Source organism: Anopheles gambiae, chromosome 3 (genome assembly GCF_943734735.2).
Source record: "Anopheles gambiae chromosome 3, idAnoGambNW_F1_1, whole genome shotgun sequence".
NCBI lineage: Eukaryota > Metazoa > Arthropoda > Insecta > Diptera > Culicidae > Anopheles > Anopheles gambiae.
In genome coordinates this window covers 4,729,585-4,749,280 of record NC_064602.1, presented here as the reverse complement: position 1 = coordinate 4,749,280, position 19,696 = coordinate 4,729,585, and the positions used below count along the sequence as shown (strand labels likewise).

The 19,696-nt window shown below is 46.6% G+C and overlaps 4 protein-coding genes across 6 annotated transcripts in view; 2 read left to right on the top strand and 2 right to left on the bottom strand.

Moving 5' to 3' along the window:
• Positions 1–570: 570 nt before the first annotated feature.
• On the top strand, positions 571–3,707 carry LOC1277917 (protein catecholamines up). The gene is made up of 3 exons (XM_061654942.1): positions 571–1,292; positions 1,365–2,398; positions 3,438–3,707. Exons 1-3 carry the CDS (start codon positions 890–892, stop codon positions 3,477–3,479), a joined length of 1,479 nt encoding a protein of 492 aa, XP_061510926.1. The 5' UTR covers positions 571–889; the 3' UTR covers positions 3,480–3,707.
• A 613-nt stretch (positions 3,708–4,320) lies between these two features.
• On the top strand, positions 4,321–5,926 carry LOC133392846 (WW domain-binding protein 11). Its single transcript, XM_061654941.1, has one exon. The coding sequence runs from the start codon at positions 4,321–4,323 to the stop codon at positions 5,815–5,817; it is 1,497 nt and encodes a 498-aa protein (XP_061510925.1). The 3' UTR covers positions 5,818–5,926.
• LOC1277919 (tetratricopeptide repeat protein 19 homolog, mitochondrial) lies at positions 5,921–7,401 on the bottom strand. The gene is made up of 2 exons (XM_317429.5): positions 6,443–7,401; positions 5,921–6,372 (listed from the first exon to the last, which is right to left on the bottom strand). The coding sequence occupies exons 1-2, from the start codon at positions 7,283–7,285 to the stop codon at positions 6,124–6,126; spliced, it is 1,092 nt and encodes a 363-aa protein (XP_317429.5). The 5' UTR covers positions 7,286–7,401; the 3' UTR covers positions 5,921–6,123.
• A 5,849-nt stretch (positions 7,402–13,250) lies between these two features.
• Positions 13,251–19,696, bottom strand: part of LOC3291640 (protein abrupt) — a 109,725-nt gene continuing 103,279 nt past the window's right edge. The window contains exons 8-10 of one of the 3 annotated variants that reach the window (XM_061653644.1): positions 18,847–19,338; positions 18,458–18,748; positions 13,251–18,392 (exon numbers count right to left, since the gene is read on the bottom strand). In XM_061653644.1, the coding sequence (XP_061509628.1) occupies positions 17,881–18,392; positions 18,458–18,748; positions 18,847–19,338 (1,295 nt within the window). In that variant the 3' untranslated portion in view covers positions 13,251–17,880. The remainder of the gene's footprint in view (positions 18,393–18,457; positions 18,749–18,846; positions 19,339–19,696) is intronic. The other 2 variants (XM_061653646.1, XM_061653645.1) reach the window with 2 other exon arrangements.

Genomic DNA, 19,696 nt, shown 5'->3' with positions numbered 1-19,696 from the left:
TTCTCGCTGGATTTATCGTACCGTCTCTTTCGCGCCCATGGACGCGTGAAAAGTTTAAACAACTTGATGGTTGATGCGAAATAGAAATGTTCAATTTGGTTGATTGTTTTGAATGAAAATCGAATCGGCCAAAAGCGATTCACTCAACGTCAAGAGCACCCGCAAATGAAGACTGTACTTCAAAAAGCCACCACCGAATCAGCTGATGAAATAGCGAAACATGTATGAGCAAGTGAGACGGCGGAGCGCAGATGCTAATATGGCTCACACATGAAATATAGGACCCCTTAGGGTCAATAAGGGAGGGGGGGGGGGGAGGTGGTGGAGTGTATTTATTTTATGGCCCTTTAATTTTGACTACCAACACAACACAACACACCTGCGCGAGCTTTTTGGCAGCCATCTTGAATGCTCAAAAACCCTTACTCGCAACGACAAAAACCGTCACAACGACTTACAAAAAGCATCACCAGCGAGGAAAATTCGCACCGATTTGGAGCGTTGGCGAGCTCACAAAGCGCGTTTTTGCCACGCGGGTTGCCGATGATGGCGGTGACGTTTGTTTCGTTAAGCCAGATGTTTTTCCAACGCGCCTTCGTTAAAACATGCCGTGGATCCATTTTTGAAGAATATATAATACCGACACGGCTTTATCCTTTGTGCAAATATACGCCTCCAATAGTACAAATAGCGTGTGTTAGCTGCGGCAGTATCGCTTGTGCATGATGCAGCTGGTGCGCTAGAAGTGTTTGCAAAGTAATTCGTCCCCACATCAGAATAGCGGAGCGCTGCATATTGCCATAGGCCGAGGCACCCTCCGATCTGATCAAACCGCACACGTACGCCACGAAGCAAAAAGCGGAAGGAAAGGAAAAGAAAAAGAATCAAAATGAACCACACGAAAAGCCGGGGGACGAGGGTCCCGCTGAAGGAAGAAACAACGTCCTACCGGGCGTACCTTGCGCTGGGACTGTTTCTTGTGATTTTGTTCCTCTCCTTCCCGACCCTTTGCGGAGCCCATGGGCAGCACGCTCACGATCACGATCATCTTCACGATGAGCATGATCATCATCATCATCACCACGAAAGTCCCAGTTTTAAGTATTCGAAGCATGCTAACGAGGTGTACGAAGAGGAACCGGTCCCGGCAGTTCCACATCATCACCATCACCACCATCATCATGATGGTGGAGATGCGGGCCATGATCATCATCATCATCATGGCGGTCACCATCAACATCATCATCATCATCACCACGAAAAGTCAACAAGTGATAGTAAAGCACCGAGAGGTAAGACTGGTTTTAATTTTCGTTTCCCACGGCCTGATTTTAATGGAATGCTAACGTGTGCTTCTCTTTTAGATACGTTCTACATCTGGGTGCATTCGTTGGGTTCTACTTTGTTGATTAGTGCGGCACCGTTTTTCATTCTGTTTGCCATCCCGCTGGACAATACGGAAGAGATGCAGCCCCGGCTGAAAACGCTGCTTGCCTTTGCTTCGGGCGGCCTACTTGGAGATGCTTTCCTGCACTTGATTCCGCACGCCATCCAGCCCCATTCGCACGGGGACGATCATTCGCATGGTCACTCGCACGGTCACCACTCGCATGGCCATGGAGAGGCGGACGGTCACGAAAGCCATGGGCACGATATGCGCGTCGGGCTGTGGGTGTTGGCCGGCATCATCGTATTTTTGGCGGTGGAAAAGTTTGTCCGATTGATTAAGGGAGATACGGGCCATGGGCATGGTCACGGTCACAGCCACGGAGGTGCAAAGCCGGCCGTACAGCCAAAGCCTGCCAAGAGCTCCCCACCACCGTCCCCAACGGAAGGTAAGAAGGACAAAAAGGACAAGAAAGACAAGAAGGATAAGAACGATAAGAAGCAAGAAGCGGAAGTACCCACCAAGTCGAAAAAGGAGGAAGCAAAAGCAAAGGGCAAAGCTGTCCGTAAAGAGCCGAAGAAGGAGAACATTCAGATCGCCGGCTACCTTAACCTGGCCGCCGATTTCACGCACAACTTCACCGACGGGCTTGCGATCGGTGCGTCCTATCTGGCGGGTAATAGCATCGGTCTGATCACAACAATTACCATCCTGCTGCACGAGGTGCCGCACGAAATCGGTGACTTTGCGATCCTGATCAAGTCGGGCTGCTCGAAGAAGAAGGCAATGCTGCTGCAGCTGACGACGGCGGTCGGTGCGCTGGCCGGTACCGTCCTTGCCCTGCTGGGCAGTGGGAGCGATGCGGCCGAATCGTGGGTGCTGCCGTTCACGGCCGGTGGTTTCATCTACATTGCGACCGTGTCGGTGATACCGGAGCTGCTGGAAGAGTCGACCAAGCTGTGGCAGTCGCTGAAGGAAATTACGGCACTGCTGGCCGGCGTGGGCATGATGGTAATTATTGCAAAGTTTGAATAGACAGTCAACGCTGGGTGATGGAGCGGTGCGCGCGGAGCGTTGGCTGCCGTCTTTTCTTCCTGTCTGTACCTTCGTCGTCTCTACTACAACTTCGTATTGCGTACGTATTTGATTTCCTGTGCATTTGTAGCGATTTTAGAATTAGTTAACAGGGGGAAAGAAAAGCTTGTTCTCAAGTGCTGTTAAATGTTAGCTTAGATGTTCTGTTGGAAATATTTGTGTAATACGTGTTGCATGCTCGTGCTACTGTCTATAGTTTTGAAACCTTAACGTTGTGTTGCGTTGTTCCTTTTGCTCTCGATTGTGTGAGGGAAAGTCAGGGCCAATGTGTCTGCGAACATTACACCTTAAGCGCCACCGACAGAGCAGCGACATTGTTTTCACAACAACTCTTAGCTAGGTAAACAACATACAATAGCTTTGTACTTTGGTTGCGTGTTAAGTTTACACAACACACGAAAATATATAAAAAATAAGTGTAAGGAAAAGAGAGCAATAATTACTGTATCAAGCACTATAAGGGAGCGAGAACAGTGATAAGAATAAATTTTGTCTGAAGCCCAGTAAAAGGAACCCTTTTTTCATTGTCCATGTTGTGTCTCGTGTTTTGTTCAATCTACCCGATTCTGTTTGTAGTTCATTGTGTGTATGTAGGCATTGAACTGTTGGTCCGTCTTCGTCCATTAGAGTTTCTTATCTTCAAGTAGAGTGTTATGTTCTTTTTTGTGTGTGTTCCCTTTAGTCCCGCATGAAGTGTGAAGCAACGCTGTCGGAAGTGTTTCCTTATTGTGTTGTATCGTACACACCTATTCGTGCGAATAGTCACGCAATTGTTGATAGCATTATCATTGATTTGAAGTACCGCATGCAACCCTTCCCCACTGACGCGGCAGTTGAGAATGTGCTCTGTGCCAGTAGCGTAGGGCAGTAATGCATGCTGTTACGGCGTTTTGTCATGATTCACTGTACCATGTGTCCTTTGTCCCGGTACTGACGGTTTCAATTTCCATTCCAGGGGACATGTCTGAAGGCAATTGAACATACGATAGAAAGATGAGATTCTCTTTATTTATAGCACACTTTTACTAAGAGAGAAGGAGAGAGCGGTCTTTTAGATTGTAAATTGTACGAACGAAGCAAGGCTTTTGTCGGTTTGTTTTTTGGATCGTTTTGGCTGCGTTACAAATGCTTTAGATGTTATCGCCAAAATATTGTTGTACATTTGTGAAACAGAAAGAAACAGAAATAAATAAAATAAGTGGTTTTTAAATGCTTGCTTGAAGTATACCAGCGGAGGTGGTGTTTGTTTGTTTGCAACGGAAATTTCAAATGACAGTGAGTCGAACAGCTTTCCTCACGTACAGTCTGTTCCCGAGTTTCGCGATTTTCATCTTACGCAGATTGGAGATACGCGGTTCCCTAAATTCTATTTCCTCAAACAATTTAAACCGCATAGTGTTTGAAGTAAATAAATTAATTAAAAATATCAATTCAACAAATGTGTTTTGGATGAAAAACTGTGATATACGACATCTGCCGAAATTCTTGTTAGGTGAATGCTGGGAATGCGAATTCCGGGAGAAAATCTTTATAATTTGTGTTCTTTTCTAGTCAAACATCGGCACCGGCCGCTATTTGATGTGAGCCATTTCTGTGAGACGTGAGAATGTTGTTCTAATGTGAGAGACAGTGAGTCGGGTGGCATTCTCACTTTCCCGGAATTCGATCAGTGTTGCTCACTAGGGATGCTCGAACTGACTGCAGCTGTCATTCGGCAGATTTGTTTACGTTTTGCAACGACGGACGTTGCTGGATGTTATTTTGGTGCAAAGAGTGTGTGCATTTATTAATTTATAAGCTTAATACTTAGTCAAAAACGCCCTCCCGACACTTGCGAAATGGGTCGCCGTTCGATCAACACCACCAAGAGTGGTAAGTACATGAACCCGACGGATCAGGCCCGCAAGGAGGCGCGCAAGAAGGAGCTGAAGAAGAACAAAAAGCAGCGCCAGATGGTCCGGGCGGCCGTGCTGAAAGGCAAGGACCCGGCGCAGCTAATCGAGGAGATGGAAAAGATCGACGAGATGGAGTTCAACGTGTATCAACCATCGCCCCTGAACGAGAAGGTGCTGAAGGAGAAGCGCAAAAAGCTGAAGGAAACGCTGGACCGTGTGATGCGCCTGTACCAGGCGGACGATCCGGAGCTGTGGGCGGACTTGAAGCGCAAGGAGGTGGACTATGAAAAGCGGCGCAACAAACGCATCCAGTACTACGAAAGCGTGCGCCACGCGGAGCAGGTGCAGGTGGACGATATTCCACTGCCGTCGGCGACGGAAACACCTACACCCCTGTCCATCCCGCGCATACCGATGCCACCGAGCGTGGCACCGCCCAGTATTGTTCCGCCGCTGCGTAGCATCCCGCCACCGGCCCCGCTGCTGAAGAAACCGGTCGAAAACCCAATCGAACCGACGGAACCGGTCGATGACGATGACGACATACCGGGCTGTCCACCGGGGCCACCGCCCGATCTGTTCGACATGCCCGAGCTGGACTTCGATCTGGAGAACTTCCACGCGGAAACGCAAAAGAGCGTCAAGTTCTATGACGACGGTGATTCGAAGGACAACACGGAAGAATCGGACGGTGAGAAGACGGTAAAGCAACCGAACACCGTACAGCAGAAGATGCTTGCCCTTTCCGGGCAAAACATTGACGATTTTATGAAGGAGATGGAAAGCGTACAGAAGAAGAAGGAACAATCGACCCACGACACACCCTCGCTTTCCTCTATTCCGACCCCATCGGCACCGCCGCTACCCAACCCGGCCCCGGCGCCGGATGCAGCGATGCCAAAGTTCATGCCAATGCCATCCTCCATCCCAATGCCGGGCCCGCCCGGTTCGATGCAATCGCTCATGATACGGCCACCACCACTGCGGCCACCCGGTATGGGCGGTATGCCCGCCGGTTTGCGTATGCCCGGCCGACCCGGTATCCCGGGTGGACCGCCCCCGGTTATGCCACCGCGCATGGGCATCCGCATGCCGCCGGGACCACCGGCCGGCCCTCCGCCCAAGCACATCCAGCAGCAGCGCAACATGCAGCTGCACCAGCAGGCCCAGCAACAGCAGCAGCAGCAGCTGCTCCAGCAGAAGGATCCCAAAAGTGCCACCATTTCGGCGAAACCGCAGATCCGCAATCTCAGCGCAGACGTTACCCGGTTCGTGCCGAGCGCGCTGCGTGCGAAAAAGGACGATGTGCGGAAGGCGAAACCACCGGCCCGGCCGGTACACGATCAGCACGATCCGCGTACGGTTGCGGCGGATCCATCGAAGCCAACCAAGGACGATGCGTATTTACAGTTTATGCGCGAAATGGAAGATTTGCTTTAAGCGGCATGATAATGCGCACCATATTCAGCAGTGCAGTGTTTCCAACGTGTGTGTGTTTTTTGGTAGAGATAGCAATAATTATAATAAACGATAAGCATAACAGTTTAAACATCTTCTTCATATCGCCCGCAGGCGATCGAAATCTTGTTGTACACAATTTATTTTAATCTTCGAACAATAATTAAGGTAACAAAGTTCATCAACAGGGGAGAGTAAGTAAGGAACGTGCCATTCCTCTATAGCAACAGTAGGCTGTGTTGTCAGTGTGTCCACAACATCGTGCATCGAAGTGTCCTTTAAAAGGTCTTACTTTTCCATCGCTTTAATTTGCTCCAGACAGTAGCTTGCCTGTTGTACAGTCTCTTCGTGCTTGTGCTGCTTTCCGTAGCGCCAGGCAAAGGTGCAGAACTCGGACGCTTGCCGGAGCAGTCCCTGTTGCAGGTAAAGTAGCCCCAAGTTTGCCTTGTACACACCCGCTTCGGAGAGATCCGGGATTTGGGCGGCTAGTGCAATGGCCTCTTTGAGAAACCGTTCAGCCGAAGCGTAGTCTTCAAGCTGTAATTCAGGGAAAAAGGTCAGTTAACATTTTTGGACATTAGATTCTCACCCCTTAAAGGCAACTTACGTTAGAGCATGCGACACTGAGATTGTTCAGTATCGTCAGTCCCTCCTCCGTTAGCATGCCGTGTATCTCGGTGTACGCTTCGTACGCCTGCAGGAACGCTTGCTTCGCTTCCGCAAAGCGCTTACTCTCCATCAGCAGCTGCGCGTACCAGTTCTTAGTGATTCCCCACAGCTCCCGGATTTCCTTCCCGTTGTCATCGCCCAGCTGTTTCAGTTTCTCCTCCAGCTTGGCCAGCGTCCACTCGAACCCTTGCGCGGCCTTATCCAAATGCCCTTGCAGTTGCGCGAGATGCGCCACCTTTGAGCTGATGTGTAGCATTTTGATGTGATCCTCCAAAAATCCGTCCGAAAACAGGCGCTGCATAACGTTGACGAACAGTTTTTCGGCCTTGGCAAAATCCCCCACCTCCATCGCAAGGTTTGCCATGATGTCGTAGATGTACGTGATGCCATCCTTGCTCTGCAGATCTTGCGCCATCTTGAGGGCGAGATGCAGCATCTGTTCCGCCTTCTGATACTCTTCCTTCTGTATCGATAGGATGGAGCGTTTGATAATGGTAATCAGCTGACTTTCGGGCGTGTTTTCATCGTCGGACTTTTTGCTAAACCACGATAGGAAAGAACTCGCAGCGATGAAGTGCAGTGGCCCGGCGGTACGTTGCTTGCGCCGATTGTAATCGTCCTTGCTGCTGCCGTTCTGGTGGAGATGATTTGTTCCATTTGCCGGGATCGGGGCGTGATTCGTGAACGACGCGAGCGGTATCGTCAGGGGCGCTATTCGAGGATGATTGATGGAAATGAAAAACCGTGACGCAAGGGAGGATGCTGTTGCCGAGCGGAACATTTTCTTGCCCTCGATGCACCACCACAACAGTTGTTCACAAATACTGTACAGAGGAGAAGATTAGGAGAAGATTTTCTTCACCAGCTTAAAACGTAAATATTTGTGTTTTACGTTGACGTTTACGATTCCCGTTCCCAAGCAGCGGAATTTTGCACAAACGTCTTACGTCTGACAGGGCCTGCTAATAGACGCTTAACAGATTCTTATTGGAAAATCGATGGAAATTGAAATTTCTGTAACGTTTCAAGTACTGTTGCCCGTTGAAAAGGACAAAAGAGATGAAAATTTTAATTTTACTGCGGGGAAAAACGAGTGTGAACAGATGCTTCAGTTAACCATTATAAATGAGCGAAAATAGTGACAGAACCTGTAAAGGCCGGGCTACATTGATCGTACTCGCACGCGTAATTTTGTTTTTCACTAGCGCATCTGGTGGCGGCTGGTGAAAGCTTTTTTTGGTCATCGAGGGAATGGACCTGTCGGATCTCAAAATTAAGTAGTTTTTCCATCGTTTTCCATTGCAAAAATGGATGCAATGCGTGCAAGACATGTGTATCTACGTTTTACAAAACTTTTCTCCTCCGATTTAAGTAAAAAACATGGAAAATTAACGTATTTTCTGGAGCGGCTCCAAATTGTTTGGCAAAATGCTTCGGTCAGCCGCCGCCAGATGCCCCAACCCGCAAAATCCGCCGTTGCTATAAAATGTACGACGTCGAGTAGACGTCGAGTGAACGTCGACAGGACGTCGAGTCTACGTCGAGTTAAATAGTTTACTCGACCAAGCGAATTTTTGAAATAGATTTCACGGCGAAAAACATCAAAATTATGGGTGGTTTTGCTGATTTTGGGTTGTTGTATAGAATAGCAGCCACAAAAAATAAATTTTATAGATGGCTAGAAAAAGATGATTCTTGCCCTCCCCCCCTTACTCCTTCCTTGGTTGTCGGTTGTGGCGATCACACCAGCTGTTCATATGCTGCTAGTGGTGGGAGTGATAACGCTTGTCTGCTGTCTTCTTTATCCGTTCTACCAGATCACAGTCGCTTTGTGTGACGTCGCTTTCCATCACCTCCTTCATTCCCCTCTTTCTCCCAGCGGCTATTGGCGAATGCTTGACCTTGTGTGAGCGCTTTGCATGGTTTTTGTTTTTTTCCTTCCCGTTTTTTTTGGCGCGTTGGCTCGCGCCGTCGTTCGAATCTGGATTTGATCACCGCGCAAGTTGTCGTGTGGATGGAATCGATTTACCGATCGAGCTATTTGCCGGATCGATTGAATGCATGCTTCGTAGTGGTTTTATATTGTTTGTTAGTGCAGTTAGTTGCGCTTGTGCAACAAAAAAGAAGAAGCAATCAAAGGACAATTATCAATGCACTAGTACGCATATGTGAAGCCAACCAATGCTTAGTTAAACTCAACGGAAAGGCAAATGTTCAAATGAGGAATGTTATCATTGAACACACATTGTCTTTCCATTTATAACTTTTTTATCAATAATGCTCAAACCCATCCAATCCTCCCCTACCCCTCTCCCTCCCTCCTTCCCTACCAATGGGGATTACAAGTAAGAATGCATATTGTACTGTCTTCTTCCTTATTACCGGGGTTTACTCTTCGGAAGAGAGAAAGGAACGTCTCCCCCGCCTCTCGCTCGATGCTGTAAGCGAGGAAGGCCCCGCCTCGACATGGCTGGCGCACGCGTCGCTCGCTCGCGTTGCCTGGCTTGCTCCTTCTCTCGCCTTTTTTGGAGACGCATCATCGTTGCGGATGGTGCGGCGCGGTCATGTTGCTGCCTGGCGGGTGGCATAGAGAGTTGTGTTCTAGCCCGTCGCTGAACACGCCATTGACACAGCATGCGTAAGTAACGTTTATGCTGCATGTATTGTCGATAGCGCTGCGGCTGCGCTCGGGGATTGGCTGTGGCGACCGGCCCCCGGGAGCCTCAAATGCCGGCGATGCAGCCGGACCTTTTACACACCAAGGTGCTCCACGCATCCCCACATTCTATGGATTGCTTGGTTGGTTTCGGCTTCCCCTCGTTGTCGTGATACCCGAACACAATACCACAACATAACCGTCCTAGGTTCAAGCCCCGTATGGTCCGGCTCAGGACTGGCTATCCCGCTATGGGTAAATCAATTAGTAACGTCAACTCGTACAACTTAACAACATACTCGTCTTCGGTTCAATCCTCGTATGGGCTGACTATCCGGCTGCCGGCATGATCGCGCAGGGCGTTACGCCAAGATGAAGAAAAACAGGAGATCCGCTCTCAAGAGTGGTTGAGGCAGAAAGAAAAACAAAGATTGTTGTGTAAAATAAGAAAAAGATAAATAAACCTTCTACGATCCTCCGCTCATAAGATTGATGTAGACAATATTTTTGATTTCATTTTTAACAGAAATCTCTTTTCAAAGTGTGGCTGGAAGGAAGAACATTTACTTACAAAAAATGCATGTTGCTCCCTTCCTGTATGTCCTTCCCGCTCCCCCTCCAGCTCGCTTCGCTCTCGTCCCCCATTGTTTAGAGCCCATCGTCGCTCCGGAACAATGTGCGCTGCTGCACACAACCCACGCTTTCATCTTTTCATCTCACCTCTTCGACTATCACCCTTCCCGCTCCTCCTTCCCTTCTTGTTTGCCCACCATTTCCATACTCCCTTCCCTTTTTTTTTCCTTTTTGATTCATGTTGCTGTTCGATAAGGCTAGCATAGTTTAGTATACAAGGTACGGACAGGGCGGATTAACCAGTACACAGTGGCGGATAAAGGGTATTGGGGGGGCTCTAGGCGATAAGACGAGTTGAGGCCCCCTGTAAATGGTGTTCTAAGGGTGGGGGGCGGGGGGGGGGGGGTTTCGGCACTGCTTGCTGTAGGGATATTTAACAGTAAACGTGAAAAAAAAAATTGCTGGGGGGGGGGGGGGAAGGGAAGTGTGCAAATGATTCGCCAGCCTCGGGGCCCCAACGTCCATCCCTCCGGGGGCCCTTGTCGCTAGTACTCTGTGCATAGGCATACTATAGACTAGCGAACTACGGAGCCCCTAAACCGGCGGGGCCCCAGGCGACCGTCTAGTCCGCCTTCCGTTAGATTCGCCACTGCCAGTACGCAAATAAAGCGGCCGTGTGGGGCCCCCGCTCAAAAGTAAAATCGACTCGCTCGACACATTCGTGTGACCGCTTAGGGCCTCTACACCTGTTAATCCGACACTGGGTGCGGATCGTCCTACCGGGTGGGAACCATCCGTAAACGATCCGGATCATTTGGGCCGACTCGAACTCGTTGCTCCCACTACATACTGCACTCGCTGACCACATACCAGCGCTCCGTGGAGCCACGTGATCGATTGAAGCCCATGGCCGATAAGACCCCACACAGCTCCCTGCCATCTTCCTGATCTCTTTGTTGTACAGGTGATCTTGCATCCCTTACGAGCCGAGGCTTAGCGCAGCAATTCAAGCCACATCCTCCCGTACACAGTTTCTTCTTCTTTGACGTAACGACCAATACTGTGGACCGGGCTGTAACGGCTTCTTGACCTTACTAAAACCATGTTATCGGATGGTAAATTCTTCAAATATGAGGAATGGTCCGGATGAGAATCGAACTCGTCTGGCTCGTAGGAAACGGTTTAATCACAGCATGCGTTCAATGAACCTGTGTGCATGTCGAATAGAGCAGCAGAATGACGTTTAAAATGCATTCTGCCGTTTAGTTTAAAGGGTATACAATATGTGGCATTTAATTGTTGCTCGTCCGTATAAAATGATCCAAATCTACACACAACATCATACATGTGCTTTAGGTTTTTGTTTAAATTCAGGACCAAAGGCCGGGCTGTGTAGCTAAATTGTGTTGTTGTGCTAGCCAAAACGTTGTCCATACAGCGTGGCACATAAACGTGCACAAATTTGTGCAGCATTGGATGTGCCACAGCCATTGCTTCTAACAATTTACATTTAACTAACTAACGGATCAGGAGGATGATGATCGTTCCCAGCCGATGCCACACATGGGAATAACAAGGAGAAAGAAAACTCCCTCACGAGCGAGAAAGAGCAGCAACAACCACACCTTTGCGCTTATAACATGGTGAGAATGCGATGGGACACCATCGTCTGTGAGCGAGAGCGAAACAGAAGACAGAACCATAATCTTCCCATCCATAATCAGCCACCATAATTTGTGTGTGTGTGTTCGCCCCATACAAATGGTATAATTTTTATTTTCGCTTGGTCGAGAATCGCGGCGAAAACCGGATTTTGCGGTTAGGGGCGCTAGTGAAAATCAAAATTACGCCAGAAAGTACGATCAATGTAGCCCGGCCTTAATAATAAGTATACCGCAAATAATACAACACCAACGTTTGCTTTATATTACTTTATTTGAATCATACTTTTCATTGGGGGCGCTTTAGAGTAGTCTTGTTCATAAGTTACAATAATGACTTACTAGCTTGATTAGCTTGTTACGCCGTCTGTTGCTCGAAGCGATTGTTACACGGGGGAAGCTTGGCTGGCCTTGGCTGCGATAATAGTAAGAAGAAACAAATGAAACGAAAAGAAAACCAAAACTTTGAATACTAGTACAATCTTGTCTACTAACCATTTTATCTATAGCTCCGATTCCCTCACTCACTAATGTGATTTTGCTTTCGCTTACGTTTCCATTTTTCCTTTTTCCAATTCGGCCATGGGATCAGAAATGTTACTCATCAATACATAAATAAGCTTTGCACGTTACGCATTTATCTTAATTTTGTATGTTGATTTCACAAAATGGTTTCTACTAAGTAAGGTGACTTTCTGCATCGTCCCTTGGTTTTGTTTTGCACTATTATTATTAATATTTCCCACAGAGCGTGTGTTGTACCATAAATTGATCTTTTGTTGAATCACACCTTCGCACACGGTTAGGCGAGAGAGTGCTGGAATGGGATGTGTTATTATAGTTTAAATGTGTCAAATGGAGCTTTAACTACGGTTCTACGTTTGCACTTTACGTGTAATCCATACATCTTAATACCAGCAACCTTCATCATCGCTACATATCATTGCCGTTATAATTATTCACTAGTTGTAACAATTGTTTTAGAGGCATTTGTTTTTGCTTAATCTTGTGATCAAAATACGATTGGTTTTTTTTTGTTTATACTGTTCATCAAAGACGTGGCTCTTTGAGTACGAAAATCTACATATGCGTTTGCTGTTTGGGGTGATTTGCCGGTTCGCATGATCCGGTAGGGTGTAATATTAATATCTCAAAATCATTATATCTACTGGTTGCACAATGTTATGCTGTTTCGGCTAAAGTGTATTTATTTCTTGTTGTGTGTGTGTGAATTTTGTTTGCAATTGTTCGCTTAACTTCCGATTATTGTCTCTTTAAATACACACAGACTCAGACGATTTCCTTAACAATCGCCTTACAGTCGTCTAAAGATGTTGTATGCGTGTGTGTGCTGTTTATAAACGTTCGATCAATGGTGATTATGATTTCAAACCATCGGTCAAGAATGAAAAGTATTGCACTTGTATGTCTTTAGCCAATATGAAACTTTTCTAATAGAGGTAAAATTTGGAATATTCTTTTTACATAATGTTCATTCTTTTCTACTGCTATGCTATGTGTTGAATAGTAGTTATGTGTTGGATTTTGTCTCAATTCCGCATCCATACTGGTCGACTATCTCCGGACTACTTTGTAGGAACTTGTACATGCAACTCTTGCCTTGCTAGGAGTAAATATTCAAATGAATGCAATCTTTCTGAAGCTGCAGATGGAGTCAAGCGCTTGCAGTTGGTTGTAATTTGTTACTGCCGTCGTTGAAAAAAGGCACGCCCTATATTGTATGCTAAAAAATCAAATAATCAAATAAAAAAACACTGGTCACGAATAAACGAAACAAACGAAACAGAAAGGGAAGTAAAATAAACATTATCAAAATAAAATAAGGAACAAACAAATGATTTTAAAGTTTTTAAATATATTTTCCGCCGAAGAAAAAAAAAAACGATACCTTATCGAAGGAAAAAGTGTACAAAAAAACTTAAAAAAGAATGAACAAAGTTCAATAATAGCATAATAGTACTTAACCACTAATGAGACACAAAATGATAGAGGGAAAAGAGAGAGAGGGTTTCGTATTACTAATACCGGTATAATGTGTTTCTCCTTTTTTCCTCTGCTTGTTTTGCATCTCCGCGGGTATCCTTTCTTATACAAGCATGTTGTTGTTTTGTTTTTATATTAACTACTTTTGTTCTATTTGATGCTGTGTGTGTGTGTGTGTATCAAAAATCCATGTTCCTCTTACAAGTAAGTTTGCGATCGTTTCTTATCGTTTGTTTGTTCAACCCGCCTGTATCAACACTATTCTAATGAGTTAATAGTATTGGGATCACCCCACAATTGGTTTTGTGAGTCTGTGTGTGTGTATGTGAATGTAAAACAGCTTCATCAAACAGTTAACAACTTTCACGTTTTCCATCTAAGCAGATCGCTAAATTTCTACCTCTTCCATTGCCTAGTTTTGTTCTCCATTTCATTAATAAGTTTGTAATGCTGCAAGTAACCATCATTCCTTACTTTCGCGATATATTAGTACTTCTTATACTTTTATTTTCGACTAATAATATTTCATTATCTAGCAACACACACACACATACACCCTATTTTATGCTTGACTTTGTAGTTTGTTCTTAATCTTAACAAAAGGGTTTATAAATTTCTTCCTCTTTAATCATGCCCACTAGAAGCAACACCGATATAAATAACAAGATGTAATTGGGGAAGGATTTTTTTGTAGGAAACAAATTTTAGAACAGAAATAGAACCGCTTCAAAAATTAAAACCCTTTTTGTTATGCTGCAAGACGTAACGTCGCGCGAATTGTGTAATGCCATTACTCGCTTTAGCATTTAAGTACGTGACGTAAAACCGAAAATAAAGGATGCTAATAATAGTCGTAACTCGTAACTCGCGTAGTTTTGCATATGTTCAAACCCCTAAACAAAATTCATTGAATTTCCACATTTCCTATCGTACGTTTGCGTTTTTTACATCGCTATGGACGATTTGTTTGTTTTGTATGTTTGTTGCCAGCTCGGGCCAGCTCAACTAATATGTAATTTTGATTGTTTTAATACTCTGCTATCCCCGTCCCTTTGTGTGAGTGGGAATACAAATAAATGAAAGCAAAAATTAATAAGGAAAACAACTTACAGGAAGAAAAAAAAAACAATTCCTACTGGACGATCAAAGGTTCGTCGCTTGTTGACGCTTCAATCGTTAACGGAATCTTTTTTAGTTTTGTGTGTTTGCCCGCCGTGCTACTATTCGTTATCACTCTTGTCTCCTTTTGTTTTCAAATCAGATTCAACGTTCGCAGTGGAGATTCAGTTGTTGGGCAACCCATTCCCATTGGAGCATTAGAATTTCTTAATTTTATACTCAATTTTGCTGCTCTGCCACCTTCTCAATATTAATAATATTTACAGTCACGCATTGAGTGTGCTCATCCTGCCAGCTTTCATATGTTTAGCTTTATATTCGACTTCGAACGAATAAGTACGCGTCTACTAATCTGCCCCTTGTGCTATTTGTTTTCTGTACTGTCTACTTGCTTACTTTAGTACAGTTTGCTTTCACCATCATTTACTACCGTATTCAACCGTATATAGTATTTGTTACCATGTTCTAATGTTTTATATTACAAATTCTCTCCCTTTTTCCTTCTCTTACATGCACTGTCTGCATCTACGTTGAGGTATTTCTGTTTGCGTTACCAGCCTGATAAAAAAGAACTGATGGCATGTTGCAAATGCTTCCTCTATGTGAGTGTTTCAATCGAACGTAAAACAAAACGGAAACACAATGGTAAAGAAAATATATATAAAAAAACTTAATAAGAACTGTCAAATCTTCATAACACCATCTGCTTAAACATTAGTCGTTTACCCGTTTTCTGTTGCACATCTGGTTTGTGTGTTGTATATGGTTGGTGTGGTAATGCTACAGTCAATAGTAAGTTATAGAGTGAGAGAACATAAAATAAAAGCAAAACAAAAAACTCCCTGAGAAATTAACATCCCGTCTATGGTTGGTTGGATGGTGTGCTCTTAAACTATTAAAGCGACTCCTTTTGCTTCAGTTTTCAGTAATGTGCGCCACCCTGACAGAGTATTCAAGCGCTGGCTGGCTGGCTGGCTGGCTTGCTCGTTTGCTTGGTATGGTATATGCATATATGTGTATGGTATATGTAGGTAGAGGTATAATTGCCATGCTATTACTACACGCTTCGGTAGCAGACAGGAGGTAAGTGTGGCATCTCCATTTGTAGTAGCGATTCACTGATCATCTTACATGACTAATCGAACGACGGAAACTCCGATCGATCGCGCCCGTTGGTAAAACGGAGGTATTACTACTAGATAGTTAACGCTACGTTGATGAGGTAGTAAAAAGGTCGCCCTTTCTTTTGGGGTCGGTATTTAGGGTATTTTACTGGGCTAAAGAGAGAAAGAGAGTGAGAACCTTCGAAAGCTCTCCTTTGAAGGAAGCAAAGGGCAAATAAACAGGGGGGCTCAATTGTACTCTTGATTTGTTGGTGTGTTTGAATGTGGCTCCACCGGTTCATTCGTTTCTTACCCCGCGTACCAGGTGTGGTAGACGCATCCGCGGTTTTACGGGTTAAAGTATACTTCAAGTGATATTGCAAAGTTTCCATGATAAATCGTAATGCTGGTACGTAATTCTGTACCATGCTTTTGTTCCATATTTCAGTATACAGCGAGTGTGTAAACGTATACGCGCGGAGTAGCAGGAGCTTTGGGCGCTCACCGCAACAACGCTTTCCTCTATCGATTATCGTATCCAGCTTTGTTGTGACTGTGTATGATCGTATAGCTTTTGTTGTTCGGGAGGAGGGGAAGGGGGTTTGCCTCGTGGAAAACAATTCGCCATCGCGCTAATGATATTTTTGGCGGCGCTGGCGTTGCTTTCCTGGCAATCATCCGTAGGATTAGGAAATCCTCTTCCCGTTTGAAATCGTGCACTTTTAAGAACAGGGGGAAAGGTTTCGTATAACGTGTTTCGTATATATGATAATATTCACCCCCCTCCAAGCCATGTGGAGGCAGGGGTTTATGACAATCAAACAATATTCGTATCGCACGGTGTATGTGTATGTGAAACACTACATAAAAACAAAACAAAAAAACAAATAACAACCTCCTCTCACCCAAAGCAGGAAGAAATGGACAACTATTCAACCTGTTCTTGGGGGGGTGAGGAGGGGAACAAGGTGTTTTAGGAAAGGGTGCGGTAATGGTGTCAATACAAAATAGTGACTCGTATCTCGATCCTGTCGTCCTTTCGGCCCGTTTCCTGCTCCCGTTACACTAGGAAACAGTGGTTTAGTATACATTCGGTTGCTCGTGATATTTTCGTATTCCGGTATGTATGCTGGGTATGGCGTTTTCGATTGCATTTTGTTTGCCGTTCGGCTTACAAAAATCGTATAGCATCGTACAGATAGTAATGGGTAGCGCGCACTACACTGTCCCGGACAGTGCTTCCTTCCCACTGCTTTTGTGGTGAAACGTTGCACACGGAAGGGTATCTGTCAAGACGTATACAAGAGAGAGTGGTAGGTGTCGCGGTAGAGGTAGTGATAGTAGTATACTTTAAGTTACAGGATGTTACACTTCCTACGTAGTTGTGCTTACGATGTAGTCGGCTTTAGTCTACCGGTTTGTTCGTGTAGTTACTTTGTTCTCAGGTAAAGGTTAGGATCAGTAGTTAAAACTCGTATTCATATTACTTCACTAGCATTTCAGAGGTAAAACGGTTAAGTGTCTTGTGCGGGCCGTTGCCGCTTCTTTGAGGTAGACTGGGTGCAACGGGAGGCCGTCCTCCACGCCGTCGAATTGCAATGCTGTATCTGCTTATTACACGTGTAAAAGAGCTGTGTGACTTTCGCTTAGTCTGAGGTATTTCGGTTGCTTTTTTTTCTGTTTGCTGTTGCAAACAGGGTTTCCTGCTACAGCCTTACGCACTAATTTGAACCCCGAGTAGTGTACGATCTGTTGCGATTTGTTTTACTACAAAACAAACTATAGTAGTAGAGACGGGGAACCAAGTCGAACCGACCGACCGAGTGTGGGAAACCGCGTTACGTCTGAGGGGAGCTTGCTTGTTGGCTGCTCCGCTTCTTCACATCGATATGGGGGATATATGGGGAGGCGTGGGGCGTCCCAACAGCCCGATTATACTGCTGGAGATGCGTCCCGCCCCACTCAAGCTATCTTAACACGATGGCACAATGAATTTCTCGGACTTCGATGTGTTACTTGCGTGGCAGAACAGATCGAACTCCGGGCTGCAGTATACACACGGGTGTGAGTTGTCCGCTTCGTTCTTCAAATCAACCCGCCGAAGAGGGGTGTGGCGCTGGTGTGGTAACAGTGGTGGTAAAAATGCGTCCAACGAGGCCGATCCGGTGGTAAGTTGCTTTAAGTTGTATAGTAAATGGCATAAAGGAAATGGTACTTCCATGAGGTCGTGGAGTGGACGGCAAACGGGGGCTACCCCGTTTTAGTGTGTGGCGATGCTTTCGTCGTCCGAGTAGTTTCGCTCGTCGGCCGAACTGTTACCGTCGTCATCGTGCGCACCGGACCCGTCCAGCCCGAGATCCATCGGTTCGGAGGAGCTGCCGCGCCGGATCGCATCACTGTTCAGTATGCTGTTGTTGTTGTTCAGTCCATGGTTGCCACCGTTACCACCGGGACCGCCACCAGCACCGCTGGCGGCGAGTGCTAGAAGCTTCTGATGGTTGCTCGTTTGTAGTAGACGATCGGTTTCGTTGGTACGGTTCCCCGTGCCCGTCGGTTCGATCGTTACGTTCGGGGAGGACTGCAGCTTTGCCAGCGACGATAGGTCCGGGTTGTTCTGGTTGTTATTGCTCGTCAGCTTGGTCAGATCGAGCTGGGGAGGTAGGAATCCTGGCGGTAGCTGGTCGAGATTGTGACCGAGCGTCTTGAGGTGTGCAATTTTGGCTGCTTGCAGTGCTGCTGCCGCCGCCTGCTCCTGTGTCATGCCACTCATACCTGCAGGGATGATGAAACATTCGTTAGAATAGGATTCCTACTGGATTTTAAGGTTTCCCACTTACCAAAAGCATTCTCGGTGATAAACTGCAAATAAGTGTCCAAGATGGCCGATCCGGTTGGGTTCGCTTGCATGTGATTCATCGGACCACCCGGTCCACCACCACCACCACCGCCTCCATGACGATCCGCACCGCCCATTCCATTGCCTCCGTTTCCATTACCACCGGGCCCTCCGTTGCCTTGTCCACCGTTTCCATTGCCTCCGTCACGTCCCAGTCCATCCAGTCCCAGCTTGGGTGTTCCTTCGCCTGGTCGCACACGCGTGATGGTGGTCGAGTTGAGATGATTGAAGCCTGCAATTGTAGGGAGATTCCACCATCAGCCAGAACAAACAACGCGGCGGAGCGATTGCCCCACAACAGCCGTAAAACGTAAAAACCTCCCAACTTACCCGTCGGTGACATTCCCATCATGCTTTCGTGGAAGCGCCGTTGCGTCTCGCTGTGACTGCTCTGCGACATGGTCAGATCTTCCGGATCGTCAAAGTCTTCACCACCCTCGCCGGACCGTAGCTCCAGCTTCATGCCATCGTTGCGTCGCGTGCCGGTCGGTGAGGCACGGGCGCGCAGCTCGGCCGGCGAAATCTTCACACCCGCCTTGGCCAGCAGGCGTGACGCGAGCTCCGGATCGAACGGGCTGGGCATCGGCAGTACCGGCAGATCCTTCGTTGAGATGCCGCGGTGCTGGCGGGACATGTGCGAATGGAGCGAGTTGCGCGACTTGGCGACCGTGCCGCACAGCACGCACCGATAGCCCGGGCAGACCGTGTGCTTGTCCTCCAGATGGGTGCGCAGCGTGTGTGCCGACCGGTAGATCTTGCCGCACTTCGGGCAGGGCCGTGGATCCGTTGCACGGACGCGCATTTCTAGAGAACGGCGAGAAACTGTAATTACAACCGTTAAGTGCCGTTTTTGGGGGGAAAAACGGGATGCCATGATGGGGAGAGAGAGAAAGAGAGAGAGAGAAGAGAGAAACGGGAAAAATAAAGTAAAATAAATCAAATCAAACAACACAAGCTTGCCTAACTATGCCGCGAGGTAGGTGTAAAAGGAAAACGGGGAGAAAAATAAGTAACGTTTCGCACTGAGCGGCAAACAGGAGTCAAGAAAGTTTAGTAGCAGCAAGTAGTACATTAACGCAACACGATCATGTACGATCGCTTGTATTAGTATAATAGACCGGATTAAGTGTGAGTGTTTTGTTCTAAATAGTTAGGCTTTTAGGGAGTTAAAATAAAGCTA

What these genes read in the sequence shown, in the direction of transcription:
- LOC1277917 (XM_061654942.1), top strand. Translation starts at nt 890, where the DNA reads ATGAACCACACGAAAAGCCGGGGGACGAGGGTCCCGCTGAAGGAAGAA. An exon ending in TGATAGTAAAGCACCGAGAG is followed by an intron (nt 1,293 to 1,364) that starts GTAAGACTGGTT and finishes CTTCTCTTTTAG; the next exon opens with ATACGTTCTACATCTGGGTG. An exon ending in TGGCCGGCGTGGGCATGATG is followed by an intron (nt 2,399 to 3,437) that starts GTAATTATTGCA and finishes TTTCCATTCCAG; the next exon opens with GGGACATGTCTGAAGGCAAT.
- LOC133392846 (XM_061654941.1), top strand. Translation starts at nt 4,321, where the DNA reads ATGGGTCGCCGTTCGATCAACACCACCAAGAGTGGTAAGTACATGAAC.
- LOC1277919 (XM_317429.5), bottom strand. Translation starts at nt 7,285, where the DNA reads ATGTTCCGCTCGGCAACAGCATCCTCCCTTGCGTCACGGTTTTTCATT. An exon ending in TCAGTGTCGCATGCTCTAAC is followed by an intron (nt 6,373 to 6,442) that starts GTAAGTTGCCTT and finishes CCTGAATTACAG; the next exon opens with CTTGAAGACTACGCTTCGGC.